The 15,145-nt window shown below is 41.6% G+C and overlaps 1 protein-coding gene across 1 annotated transcript; it reads left to right on the plus strand.

The window, feature by feature from the left end:
* The first annotated feature begins 9,381 nt into the window (after positions 1-9,381).
* On the plus strand, positions 9,382-9,633 carry LOC139916116 (cortexin-3). Its single transcript, XM_071904908.1, has one exon. The coding sequence runs from the start codon at positions 9,382-9,384 to the stop codon at positions 9,631-9,633; it is 252 nt and encodes an 83-aa protein (XP_071761009.1).
* Positions 9,634-15,145: the final 5,512 nt, after the last annotated feature.

A 15,145-nucleotide genomic window follows, 5' to 3' on the forward strand; every position in this document is an offset into this window, starting at 1 on the left:
GGTCAAGACGATCTGCTGAAGTTCAAACCAAGCATCAGAATGGGGAAGAAAGGTGATTTAAGTGACTTTGAACGTGGCATGGTTGTTGGTGCCAGACGGGCTGGTTTGAGTATTTCAGAAACTGCTGATCTACTGGGATTTTCACGCACAACCATCTCCAGGGTTTACAGAGAATGGTCCGAAAAAGAGAAAATATCCAGTGAGCGGCAGGTCTCTGGGCGAAAATGCCTTGTTGATGGCAGAGGTCAGAGGAGAATGGCCAGACTGGTTGGAGCTGATAGAAAGGCAACAGTAACTCAGATAACCTCTTTACAACTGTGGTGAGCAGAAAAGCATCCCAGAATGCAACACGTCGAACCTTGAGGCAGATGTCACTTTGGTAGCCGGTTGACACTGAGCTGAAAGCTGATACCTACCCAGTATTAGTAAGGTGTTCCTAATGAAGTGGCCGGTGAGTGTATATGATATTCAGTGTTGATAATACTACATGTAATCTCAGATATGTGGTAAGAGAAAAAAAAACAACAACATGGAATTTCACAGAATTTCATTGTATGACATTTCCTGAAATTCCAATTCAAGTCTAATTACTGTGTGTTTCCTGTAGGTAATTTCAAATTCCAATTCCTCAGTTGAATTTGAAATGATGAGTTCATTCATGAATTGACCCGAACTCTGGGGTGTGTCAGTATGCACCGTGTTATTTTATCTGATCCTGTTTCTGACCCAGAACCCATCAGTCAGGACTACATCGACCTCTTTACTGACTCTTGGTTATGTGCCACATCAAAGACGTTTCCCAGATCATTTGGTAGGCTTCCTTGGCCTTTCAAAATCAGAAAATAAGTAAGAGAACGGAAAATTAGCTTGTATTTAGAGGATAAAGGTTTTTTTTTAAATGTTTTTTTGGAACAGCATATGAGTTGTACTGTACTGTTTCATTTTGAGCTGAACAGGTTTCTATCACAGCGGTGTTGTTCATGTATTGATGTGAATGATGTTATAGTGCCATGCTGTGGTCGCTTTGTGGATTTCGGTCATTTGGTTTCGATGCACAGAACAGAACCTTGAAAAAGTATTCGCCCCCAGTCTGATTTCCTGCATTGTTTTTCCACTGAATGTTATCAGATCGTCAGCTGAAACTTATTATTAGATAAAAGAGACTCTGACTCTGCTGGTTCAGGCCGGTGTTTGTCGGATTTATATTTGGCCTGAATCAAGCCTGAGAGTAAAGTATTCAAACAGCACCTAATTATCCCTTTAATTGGGTTGACTAGGGGGTGATTTTCACATTCAGATTGCGTGTTTGATTACCTTGCACATCAAGCGGATCAGAGTCATTTTGGAGATATGAGGTTTTCTTCTGACAACAGCAGTATGCACATGCACATGACTAAGGAGAAATCAGCTGAGCGTCTCGGGGTCTGTTACCTCTCCATCCACTGCCACCTGTATCTAACCCAGCCAAGTTTCCTTTGTTGGTTTGGTAGCAAATCACTGGCAGCTTCCCTCTTATCTCCCTCTGGTCCACCTGCAGCTGCATCCAGACATTTAGCAGGCAGACAAAGGAAATTGTTTCCTGGCCAAGGGAAGTATCAGCGCTTACTGGGTCACAGGTGGAGCTGCTCTGCATGATATTCAGTTATGGAGGATTGGCATGGGAAGAGGCATGATTACTTGATTACCTTGCACATCAAGCGAATCAGAGAAGAAACTAACTTTGGTGTCATTTTCCCCTCAGACTGCCTCTAAACGTGACAGCAACACACTGGAAGATCTGACCGAACTCAGCATGAAAACAGCAGAAAATCAAACGGGAGGGGGTTGAATATTCTTTCTGTTCCGATGCACTTGAACGCATCATCGGGCACCTGGGTGTTTCAAGTCAACATCAGGTAACCCAGCCGGGGTCGATCCATGGATTCCTCCTCTTGATCCGCAGCCATCTTGAAGCAAGCTTGTTACAAAGAGATGTGATGAGCAGGTTTGATCTGGCAGCCGGGCGAGTTTCTGGCATCGCATCACGCAGCGTGTATCGGCTGTAAGCTGCAACTGGCAGCGTGCTTGGTGGCTTCTTGCTCCAGGAGTGCTGAGGAGACAACGTGTGTGTGTGAGTGTGTGTGTGTGTGTGTGAGTTTATGCATGTATGTATTAGGCTTAGGCCGAGTTTGCTGATGGATCAGGCCAATACTGACCTTTCATTAAAAATCGGATATCGCCAGTCAGTGTTGCAGACTGCAGATATGATGGAGGTGAGGAAATGATTTTACTCACCAGCTTCAGCGGAGTCAGTCTGTAAAACCTGCAATTATCCTGACCTAGACCCATGATAGTCTAAATGCTGTTTCAGAGGCTTTTCCACAATGACAAGAATAAAATTGTGGGGTAACATTGAATCTTCGCAATTTGGGGGAGTTTTTTAGATTTCTTTTTGCATGAAAATGGTCAGATTTAAATATACAGCACCAAATATCGCCACAAAATATCAGCTATTGGCAGCTTCAGTCCAAAAATATCGGTATCTATATCAGAGTTCCAGTACCCATTTCGGTTGAAGCATAGGGTGTATATGGAAAACCTCGTACCTCCAATTTTGGTGATTTTCATGTTTACACTTAAATGAAAGGTTTGCATGCTCCGCTGTGGGTTCAGAAAGTTCTACGACTTTTGGACTGATGATATCTTTCAAAACCTCACTGGATAAACTGAAAAACGCCTGGTGGTCAAGCTGAAAACAAGGCTGTTTTTTTTTTTAGAGTTCCTGAACATTTTGGAGATATGAGCTTTTCATCCGACAACAGCGTTATGTGAGCTGTACACACACATGACTAAGGAGAAATCAACAGAATTCACACAAACGATTGTGTTTCACTGCCACCTACAGTATATCTAACCCAGCCAAGTTTCCTTTGTTGGTTTGGTAGCAAATCACTGGCAGCTTCCCTCTTCTCTCCCTCTGGTTCACCTGCAGCTGCATCCAGACATTTAGCAGGCAGACAAAGGAAATTGTTTCCTGGCCAAGGGAAGTATCAGGGCTTACAGGGTCACAGGTGGAGCTGCTCTGCATGATATTCAGTTATGGAGGATTGGCATGGGAGGAGGCAGAGAGAGAGAGACACTCGCCCTGATGATCTGGACATGACTCAGATCCTGAATAATGCATGAGGAAAAAGACAAAAAAAAAACACAACATGGAATATTTGCCTGGCCGAGGTAAATATTTGACTCATTAGGCGTCAGTTGGAGCTACTCTGTCACACCAACAGCAAGTCAATTAATGTCCATCCATCCTACCATTTCAGAAACAGAAATTTGGGATTACAGTGATGCAAAGTAGAGTTTGTAGTGTTTGTTATGCTGTTGTTGTCTTTTATGCCAGTGCCAAAGACGAATTTCAATTCTATGTAAATTTAATGGACAATAAAGTAGTCTGAGTCTGAGTTGTTTTCCATCAGTGGCAAGAAATTCTACGTACCTGGCTATGTGGCAAGAAATATAACTGTTGTTTACCTCGAAAGCCTAACCAGGGACAGGGGTTGCAAATAAGATCTGGCCAGAAACCCTCAAGCAATGCATGTGTTTCATGTTTTAAACTTGCAACAATGTCTTTTTGCATTGTCCCTGACAAAGAAACAAAGAAACAAAGAAAGAAACAAAGAAACAAAGAAACAAAGAAACAAAGAAAGAAACTTGATAGATACAGTGCTTGTGTGAGAAAAGCTTGGCTGTCAGCAGTGATGCAGTGGTAGATAAGATTGCTATAAAGCAAACGATAAGCAACATAAACCAAATACAATCATATTTGCAGGGTGGTGTTAATTTATATTCTTATTTTCTCAAAAGGACCCTGTTTTCATCATGATCCTGATACTACTTGCTATAAAATACACCATGACATGATATCATTTACATTACCAGTCAAAAGTCTGGACACACCTGATTGACTGTTCTATGTTTCTCATTCTCTTAAAGCCATTTTGATCTAAAGGCTTCTGCTTAAATGCTTGAAATTAGTTTCTTAGACAAATATAAATAGTGAAGTTGATCCTATGTATGAATTTCTTTCCAAAGCCTTTTCCTGTCCATCAAGGTAAAGGGCAGCTACTTTAAAGAATCTAAAATATAAGATAGTTTTGATTTGTTTAACACTATTTTGGTCGCTGCATAATTCCATTTGTGTTATTTCATAGTTTTGATGTCTTTACTATTATTCTAAAATGTGGAAAATAGTAAAAATAAAGAAAAGTGTGATGTGTCCAAACTTCTGACTGGTAGTGTAGATTTATATGAGCTGAGTAAAGGTGAGTAAACTCTACCTGATAAATTTAAAGATGGATAAACCACTCCACTGTTTCCCTGGCTGACAGTGATGTCTGGTCCCTCCATCTTGCCGCTCCACTGAGCGCCACCAGGGGGCGATGTGGTACAAGACTTGTGCTGCTGTGAGGCAGAAGAGTTTAGGGGATTATGTAACCTCTGCACAGTCACTGACTGACCCGGCGTGGACTGTCTGTCTGTCTGTCTGTCTGTCTGTCTGTCTGTCTGTCTGCCTGCTGTCTGTCTGTCTGTCTGTCTGTCTGTCTGTCTGTCTGTCTGCCGTGGACTCTGAGGGGATTTCTGTCTGTCACGATGAGAGAAGAAAGAGACTCAAACGCTGTCATCCGTGAAACAGAAGGGATGACTGTTTCTGTTTTGACGCCCATCACACCTGAAGCCTCCAAAACTATCAAGTCATCTGCAGCAAGTCATTTCTCACCCATGCAAACATTCATCCAGTGTGGGATTCATGAATTTACCTGCTGGAATAACCATTGACAATTCCCTTATGAAAAAGAACTACAGCAATCCTAGAATAAAAAAAACATCTTAAGTCCCTATGGGAATAAGTGATAAATCATATATATATCATAAAGTACATTAAGGTCACTCTAAACTCACTATTGTGCACCACAGACACACTGTAAGTCCAGAGGAATATTACAGTGGGACCGTTTAAAATGACATACCATAATCTTTTTCTCTTCCGTTTTTAATTTAATTTGGGTTTGGGTGAGCCCGCAGTCTCTGTGGCTGAATCAATTTACAGAGAGAGCATCAGAAAAACCACACCTTTCCTCTCATCCACTCGCTCGCAGCAGCAGCAGCCTACCTGGAGGATTGCTATGGCAACAGGTTGCCAGTAGCGACGGGGTACCACTACATCCCTCTGCCTGCCTGCCTGCCTGCCTGCCTGCCTGTCTGTCTGCGGGGCTGCGAGGCGCGTCAGGGCGAGAAAAACACGCAGAGAGAGAGAGGGAGAGAGAGAGAGAGAGAGAGAGAGAGAGAGAGAGGGTGAACCCCGCACCGCACAGCCGGACTGAACAACATAGACTACTGCCTGGTTTTTTTTGGCATGAAGTGAGGAACACGGTGCTCTTGCAGGACACGTGTTAGGGTGTTTTTTTTCCCGGGTGTAAAGATACTGAAAATCTAATCGTCATCACATCTGTAGCGGAATGGCAGGCTGGCGCTGACGGAGATTCCCGAGCTCCCCAGATACAACAGGTTAGTGTTTACACAGCAACTGTTTGATCACTTTCACATGCGGCTGATGCGCAGATGAGGGACGCGCGTCCGGTGGCGCGTGCATTCCTGTCTTTATTTTGTCTTTGAACGTTCATTTCACCGTTTAAACTGGATGGAAGAAGGTGCGAAAGGAGACACCAGATGCATCAGAGGGAAAAATATCTTGTGATGCGTGTGATGCGGCCAAGTGTGCAGTGACAGTCTGACTGGAGCTGGACCGGCTTTTCACATTAAAGCTGAGGATAAAGCAGTTTCATGTTGAGTAGATGGATAGTTGGGAGAGTTAGAGGTAGAACTGTATGATTTATGACCCTGGTAGCTTCACTTTAATGGCGGCCCGTTATTTCACCGTTTAACATGCCAGTTGTGTTGGGCATTCCTGCAGTGAGACTGAGGGTGTGTCACAAATAAATTAACTCCCAGCGCTGTTTATCATGTCGGTGCGATAAATCATGTTTCTGTCGTTACTCTATTACATATTAGGTGTTATTATGTTTTGCATACTGATAATGATTCGAGGAAATATGCAGTGGACTGTCTCATTTGTTCCTCACTTGATAAGGGAGTATTGTTTTATTTATTTATTTATTTATTTATTTATTTATTTATTTATGTTTTCTTTTTCTTCTTTTTTTTTTTTTTTACATTTCCCGTATTTGATTTTGATTTTTTTATGATAATTTTTTTTGTTTATTATTTATTTTTATATATACATATCGGCCTATACAAAATTAATATTTAGGCTATATATTTTGTATTATAATTTCCCTTATTCTTCCTGTTATGTTTCACTTGCTTTTAATGGGCTTTTTCTTGTAGCACTTTGAGATGTTTTTAATGAGAAATGTGTGTTTTCTTGCTTATAATGAAAAGTGTGTTGTCATAAAATGCATTATTATTATTATTATTATTATTATTATTATTATTATTATTATTGTTATTATTAGTAGTAGTATTGCCATGGTCTTTGCCTATAAATACACATCAAATTGAACTGATTAGTAATCCATGTCAAGTTATTAGACATTTCTATGCTTTTTCAAAGGGGAGTCCTTTATTAGTCATCATCACACACACACACACACACACACACACACACACATACACACACACACACACACACACAGCCTGCAGGTTAAATAAACTTTTCAGTGTAAAATAATCAGCTTAATTTCTAAATCTGGCTTAATGTCCATTGTCTGACTTATTCAATTTACTATATTCATCAGTGTCTCACATTGTTTTATCAGTCCTGTTCTCACCAAGGCAGCCAGCAGTGACGCTGCACAGTCGGACCAAAATAAATCCTGCAGTTACATAATGTTGGTCAATTTCTAAACCCAGAAGGATCTGCATCTCTGTAGTCTGCGATCCACTTCAGGGCTACAGAACCATAAATCATAATTCCTCTTGAATTTTAGCTGAACAAAGTAAATATACTTGCTAGATAGATAGATAGATAGATAGATAGATAGACAGATAGATAGATAGATAGATAGATAGATAGATAGATAGATTACAGGACATTACATCATCAATAACTTCAATAATATTCAACAGTGAGTTTTACTTCCCTGCCAGTTTGTTTTTATAAGCACAGACCATGGGACCATTTTTTATTCTTTTGAAATAAAAAACTAAAGTTGTAAACAGAAGCTTAAATATTTAGTGTGTACGTCAAGACTGTCGAGAAATTCTGCTAACTCTGCTAAGTACTTAGTCACAGAGCTGGTGGCGCTGTAAATTTAGGAACTCTTTGAAGTGTATTACATAAGCCACCGACAAATAACAAGAGTGGTTTTGGCCCCCGAGTGCTATAACACTCAGCATTCTCACTGTTTCACTGAAGGATAATGAGGAGAGATTACAATATGATAGTAAACACTGATGAATGGCCAACGGACAAAGAAAAATATCCACGTTCCTCGTCATATTTCTCAGTAAGGACAATGAATCACTGCTGTGAAATATCATTTTTTGAGTGTTAAGTGTGATGGATTACAGGCTGCTGCTCAGCCAGGCAGGGCTGAAGGCTTCTCTCTCTCTCTCTCTCTCTCTCTCTCTCTCTCTCTCTCTCTCCCCCCCCCCCCTCCCTCTCTTGAGAGTTGCCAGCAGAGAGGTTTTTTTCAGGGACAAAGAGACAGCTCTCCTCCTGCCCGTCTTGTCACTGTGAGCCGTCTCATACCACATCCTCTCCCCTCCCAGGTGACACTGTCAGTCTTTGTGACGGCTCTTCATGCTTAAAGAAGCGTAACCGAAGGACCCGACCACAAGCAGATTGGCGTTTTAGTTATACAAACATTTCTCGGGAGCAGAGCAGCTTTGGAGGCAGAAGTAATCTCAATGGTTGAGTTCTCTGGTGGAGCCAAAGAACCAGAAGTTTCTTTTTGGTTAAGCCATGCTCACACTACATGACTTTAGGCCCAAATTAGTTTTTGAAAACTGAGACAAAATGCCCGTGCTGGAGCGACTCGGTGTTCGTTAAGTCAAGTCAGGTCAGGTCAGAGAGGCAGTCTGACCCCATCTTTGAGCTTTGAGATTTTAAAACATGTAGTGTGAGATATATACAGATGAAGACAGATTTTGAGAAGGGTGAGCAGCAATAACCGATGAGAGCTTTCTCAGCAGCAGTTTGAACATCAATGTACAGACCAGCTAGCTGATTGGACTTCATTTGGGCTTCATAATTTACCTCCAACTCTCTCTGCAGAACAGAAAACCCAACCCTTTGCTCCTCCAAATTCCACATCTAGCCTTCTTTTTTCTTTTTTGAAAAAGCACTAAGTGCTTCAAGCCTCTTCCTTCTCAAGCTCCATTTAAGCATAATCAGGCGTTTGTTTTTGCACGACAGCAGAGTATCACGATCCCTCCACACCAGATCCAAATGAAGAATCTTTCACTGTGTCCATGTCACATAGTTTTTGTTTACAGCACTACATCAGCAAGACAAGAAACTACAGCAAAGGTTGTTTACTGTGAATGTGATTCATGTAGCTAGTGCGCGTCCACTGTTAGCTAACTGGCAGACTTGAATGCCAAAGAGGGAACTCTGGTCAAAATATAAATAAAAAAAATATACATGGCAGTGACTTATTTTTTTTGGTTCATGAAATTCATGATGTTGGAAGGTCAGCAGCCAGCTAACTAGCTTACCTAGATAGCTATAGGCTGGTATGGCTAATTTGAACTTGGAAGTTCAGCTAGCCTTACTAGCTAACCTAGATAACTTAGTATAGCAAGATTGTATTTTTTCAGATTTCACTGGGCTTCGGTCTAATGTTACTTGTCAGAAAAACAATGGTTCTTTGGCTCTGTCCTCTGAAGTTTAACTCAACCAATGAGATTATTTCTGCTTCCAGAGCATCTCTGCCTCTGAGAAAAGTTTGTAGAACTAAAACTCCAAACTGCCAACCCAAATCTCAGCCCAACACCCCAAGAGCCTCTGAGATCCAGGGCCAGAAGAGTTCAGCCTTGTCTATCCACAGGCTTTTGCACAGTAAAGCCTGGAGCCCCAAAAATAAATTCTCAGCTCTGGAGAGACACTTTGTTCCAGCTTGAGAGTATCAACACATTTTGTTTTGTTCCAACCTTGTGTTTGCTTTTATTTTGTGCACAGAAAGAAGAATTTCCCTGTTTCAAAGATCGTTTTTACTAGGACTTAGGCTGATATATTGGTTTGCCAGTATGTCGATCTAACCCCAGAAGACATTATCTAAATCCATTTGTTTGGACTCTCACACAGGTCTATCCGGTGTGTCCATCTTCCCTGAATATCTTTGAGCAACCGACAAAGAGCTGGAGCCGAGACGATCAAGCATGGATGTGCCCAGGATGGCCGAGGGCTTCTTCAGCAGCACGCTGTCCTCGTCGGGCGGCGGCCATCATGTGCCTTCCTACCTGACGCTGGAGCAGAAGGCCGCCTTCGTCTTCGTGCTGCTCCTCTTCATCTTCCTGGCCCTGCTCATCGTGCGCTGCTTCCGCATCCTGCTGGACCCCTACCGCAGCATGCCCTCCTCCAACTGGACTGACCACACCGAGAAGGACACCTTCGATTACCGCATCGTCTGAGGAGTCCCGAGGGCACGGACTGAAAAAAATAACGACTGAGCCGATGCTTATAGAGATATATATATACCTTTCCCCTTGGAATTTGACCAGAAAGAACAAATGACTGCCAACTCACCAGGAAAACGACGGCGTCCAGCAAGTCCTCTGAGACTTCAGACTCAGTATTCAGAATTAAAGCTTCTCCCTGCCAATTCAGCAAATTCTCAACTGTAACAAGACATGCCGAACTATGCTAAGTAGATTATTGGACAACCAACGCTATCGTGGCCCTGAGTCCAAGTCATGCACCAGAGCCAGTTCCGGTTCTCCCATAACTACCTTCCATCCATAAGTTCCTCTGAAGTTGTATTGTGGACTACCTCGTTCTTAATCCATCTCATGTGCAGATGACATCCTTCCATCTCCAAAGGGTCAAAAATATGTTTGAGATCCAAATCGGTTGGAAAACAGTGTTTACATCTTATCATGTTTACGTTTGCAAACTCCGTAGGTTTTTATTGATAACACGTAGACAATCAGTGTTCCAAAAAAAAAAAAAAAAAAAAAAAAGATTTGCAGAGAAAGTAGTTGAACCAAACGTCAAGGTCGTTGTTTAAGCGTGTGTGGTCAGACTTAATGTGTGGACAGACACTAGAGGTCCAGAGGACGTTGTGTGAGTTGATTAGCTGTGTGACTGAGATGATGCTAAGAGGAACTTCATGCCTTATGTCTTCGTAAGAGATCGGTGTCTTCGTGGCGGTAATTCATGCTAGCTAGTTATAGACCGCGAGCAAGACGAGTACCGAGGTTGTAAAAGCTGGTTTGAAAATCGTGGAAAAAAAGGCGTCGGTGTTGGAAAAGCTGTCCCTTTAAAGTTCTGGAAAGGTTTGGATCTGGACGGACGGATGCTGGACCAGCACCAGCAGCGAGTTAGCTAACTGTTCTGTGTCTGCGATAAAAAACAAATGTGGTCCTCTCGGTCATCTCCGGTGGCTGTGGGCCTTCGGTGTCCACATGTCTTAGATGTCAAACAACCAAATGAGGTATTGAAGAAAAAAAAAATACTGTTTACTGTGCTGTACCGTGTGCCTAATTATAAAAATTTAGATTGGTGTTTTAGGAAAATGAGAGACAATGGGTTCATATTTCTGTCTTAAATGTAGTTGTGTGTAGTGCCCATTTAAGATATGAAACTTACAGCATTTTACTGCCTGCAGTTGGTATATTGACAGTTGGTATGCCAGATCTGCACAGAGTGTTGATAACGATGAAGATGATGAAGATGACCGTGATGCATTTTCACATCTATCCCTTTACGAACTAATGTCGTGGCTCTTTCGTTGGGCAACTTTTCAACTGTGCGCCTTATAGTGTAGATTGTTTACAGTATTGTCGGTAGCTGAGAGACTGAATTCAGCCAGTCACTGAACAGAGGGTGTCTTTGCACTTCATGGAGATGTCATACAACCCGCTAAAAAACGTTCAGTGTCAGCCCCGCTTCCCGTCCCCCCGCGGGACAGGAGGCGACCTTCGACCCTTTTGACGTGTGATGTTCTTGTGATCTGCCGTGGCCTTTTCCTACCTATCGCAGATGTTGCGACGTTGTGTGCCGAGGTGACGTGTTTCCGCATGTTCTTTCTTGCAAAGCATCCTCTCCATGCATGATAAATGGTGAAGTGCTTTAATCCTGGTGTTGTAGCTGTGGGTCAGTTGCTCAAGCAGCTATTTCCTGTCTATATTTGAGCCTTTTTTTTTTTTTGTTGAATCTGTTTTACGTTTTGCCTGGAGCCGCCGTTCCTTTTGTAATAAAAAATGATCACAGTGCACTGCCTTTTTTATGTGTTTTATGTGTTTTATTTCATTAGGTTCATTCACCGGGCTATAAAAGTGGCAGGTATAAAGGATAAACAGAAATGGATGAGGAAGCCGTTCTTCTAACCCACCCTGCCCTTTTCAAGTCGGCGGTATGAGCAGGAGGGCCAACGCTTTCTTTTTAACGTTTTATCAGCGGCTGGCAGTGGTAGCCGGCAGGCGTCTCGATTGGTTTTCTGTGAGCCCAGACACTTTGTCTGGCTCTAGTCAGGCCCAACACACACACACACACACACATACACACACACCCTTCCTTTCTCTCCAGCTGCAGGCCTGGGCTGCTCCTCGAGCCGAGACCGATCCAGAATACCATGCAGAATAACAATCTGCTCTCTGACACCAACACTGAATGCTTTGATCTGCCAAACATCCCGCTGGGAAACATATTATATATTTTCTGATATTTAAGCAAGGTGTCAGACAGATCCACCTATGGATTCGGCTTGCCAGTGAATATGTGCGTGTGTTATTTATTAATTCTGCTGATATCTCACATCCACAGTTGTGTGGTTTTTTTTTTCTCTTTGGTTTGGGTAGCTGAACCTCATCAGAATTTCAAATGCAAGCTGATCCCACCGAGGGAATGTGCGGCCTGCGCTTTCTGGCTTATTATGTAAGAGTCAACCTACGTCTTCACTGAAGCCTTTTCACTATTCCACCATTTAAAAAGTCAGAATGGTGATGAAAGTGCCATCCTCAGCCGCTTATGACTATAACATCAAAGCAGAGAGTCGAACAGTGTCGTTCATGACATATCCAGCATTTGTTAGAACTGAGATTCGCTCCTGCAAAATGCTTTCTGGCAGGAGAGAAGAGTGTTTTGCCAGTTTATTGTACATGCAACTGTGTAGTGAAATTTCACCGAAGTGAATCTTAAGAGCTAAGATAGAAGAACCACATCTGAGGAGTTTAATTTCAAAATGAGATGTTTAGATCTCTGTTTAGATTTTATTTTGCCTTTATTTTACCAGGAAGTCCCATTAAGATTCAAAATCTCTTTTCGAAGGGAGACCTGGCCAAGAAATGGCAGCAGGGGTTACACAAGAAACACACAATACAGTAGAAAATACAAAAATAGTAAAATATGTACAATCCAAAAATCACAATTTAGATCAGAAACAGGAGCACACATCTTGTGGTGTGGATTTTTTTTTTTGAACTGATTTAGGGGATATCCATCATTTGAAAAAAATAAAATAAAATAAATGACACCTACTCTTACAAAATGATTTCCGACATGAAAGTAAAAGCTCTTATTATGAAACCTCTTAAAACCTTTCCTTACAAAATTGTTCTGATTTTGGGGATAAAATCACCCGTGGGTTGGAAATACTGCTAATTTTCAGATCCCCAGAATGGATAAGTATCATTTTGGGCATGAAAGGGCTTCAATTTCTTCTCTGAAATCTCATTAGTTCACGCCAAACAGATATTATAATCCAATCTAAACACACCCTCGCACAGAAAAGTGGGAGCTGCAGAAGGGAACATAAACCATTGTGGATCAATACCAGTCATGCCGTATGCAACATGACTCATATTACTGATAATTGAATTATTATTTTCATTCTCTGCTCTGCACGCTCAGACGCCCTACGCTGAATTTATTCCGCTCCCAGACGCCCCATTTCTCTGCTCAGCCTCAAGTTAATTTAATGGTCTTCGAACAGGTTTGAGCAGACTGTTCCCCTGTGAGTGTGAATGGCTGCGCTGAGGACAGGAAAGAGGGGGGGTATATTGATATCGCATAATTGATTTTGCAGTGATTCCTTTCATTCCCGAGGGGCTTTACCGTTAACAATAACCTATCACAATTTCATTGAGGTGTGAGAGTGAAAGGAGCAGATTGGTGCCAAAAAAAAAAAGACGATCCCCGCCGACATCATTCAAAAATATTCAAGATCCGAGCCTTTCAGACGCATATTGGTCTGCTTTGTGTCTTTGTGGGTTCAAATATAGTGTGCTGTCCATTATAAAAGTGTGCAGTAGCCCCAGTATCTCCCCCTGTGCGTGGCTCATTGCCAAAGCGATAACAGTTGAACACATTAAAGTCAGCAGTATCAGCTTTAGTCCTCAAAATACATCAAAGGAAGACAGCTGTTCAGGAAGACGCACTACTTCAAATACCAGCAGCCAAAACCCACTGAGATATTTTGTACTTACTTCTTTAATATCTTTTTTTTTACCCAGGGAGAGCTGACAGCAACACACTGCTTTCCTCTCACACAGTCACTACAGTCTTCTACTGGGAGCTGCCCAGTATGATCACACTCTTTACTGGTAATCAATAGTGAAATGTACATAAATGAAGGAAATTAAACATGGGACAAATACATTTTCACAGCATTATTATTATTATTAAATACCTGCATCCAGAGGTGGGGACTTGAGTTACACGACTTGGACTCGAGTCATGATTTTAATTGCTTGAGACTTGACTTGATGCCTGAAGAGAAGACTTGAGACGTGACTTGACTTGGGTTCTGGTGACTTGGGACTTGACTCTTGACTTGAGATCTTGTGTTTGTGTAAATGACTTAGATTGAAAGTGATGAGATTTGTTCCAGCGGACGACTGAATTTAAATTCTGTTTTCTGAATTTGTATGGAATGATTGAATTTATTGAAGTTGAAACTGATTATAGAAATCAAACTCATGATGCTCTTACCAAGTTTTTATCCTATTAAAACCATATTGCATTGAAAAGTCCTAGATATTTAGTTTTCTTTAAGATATTAAATTGATACTGGACTCTTGATTTGTTCTGACTTGACTTGCTGTTCTACATTTAGACTTGAGACTTGACATTAATGACATGGACTTGACTTGGACTTGACTTTGTAATCTATATTTAGACTTGTGCCTCAAGACTTCAAAGTTGACTTGATCACACCTCTGCATCTTTATGTAAGTGTTAGTGAATCAGAACTGAGAAACGAACATAAAAAGCAATGATAGAATAACAATAAGTGCTTGTTTATTGAATTCTAAAAAGTAACATTTTCTTTCAAAAAGTATTACAGATACAAAACTATGCAACATTATTACATTTTGTTTTTACATTTTAATTCCCAAACATGTATCTTTCACTCTCACACACTGAAAGATAATAAGCCATCATAACATCAACCAGTTAAGAGAACTTTTAAGCTGTAGTGCTACAAACTGACCTACTACTGGTCTAAGGCTGCATTTACATGAGGACGGCAAATCTGATTTTTAACTCAATGGGTGGATTGCATATTACCGTTATGGAATCATATCAGCTTCTTGTCATCAACGTAAGACTGCAGATCTGATCTTATGATGGATATCTAAACAGTGACATAAACAACAATGGAATCAGATTTTTTCCCATGTTCAGACAGTCATGAGAAGATCAGGTTTGGGCCACAAAGATTTAAAAGTCAGATTTTATGCTACTGCGTAAATACAGCCTCTGAGTGCAAATGTGTAAACAAATGTCCACTGTCAGCTTCCATAGTGAGGAGCAGGGCTGCACAAAAACAACCAACTTCACATTGACGACTGCAACTTTTCTTTGGCGGGGCTCGCCTCTGGCCTCCTAACTCAGTGTTTTCTGGTGGAGTGCAGAATCCCCCGGTCGGCAAAACAAAGCGGCCCGACGGCACCAACACAGCCGGGGTTGGGGGTTCAATTC

Source organism: Centroberyx gerrardi, chromosome 12, assembly GCF_048128805.1.
Source record: "Centroberyx gerrardi isolate f3 chromosome 12, fCenGer3.hap1.cur.20231027, whole genome shotgun sequence".
NCBI classification, from domain to species: domain Eukaryota; kingdom Metazoa; phylum Chordata; class Actinopteri; order Beryciformes; family Berycidae; genus Centroberyx; species Centroberyx gerrardi.

Excerpts from the sequence above, each read along its gene's own strand:
- LOC139916116 (XM_071904908.1), top strand. The coding sequence starts at position 9,382 with ATGGATGTGCCCAGGATGGCCGAGGGCTTCTTCAGCAGCACGCTGTCC.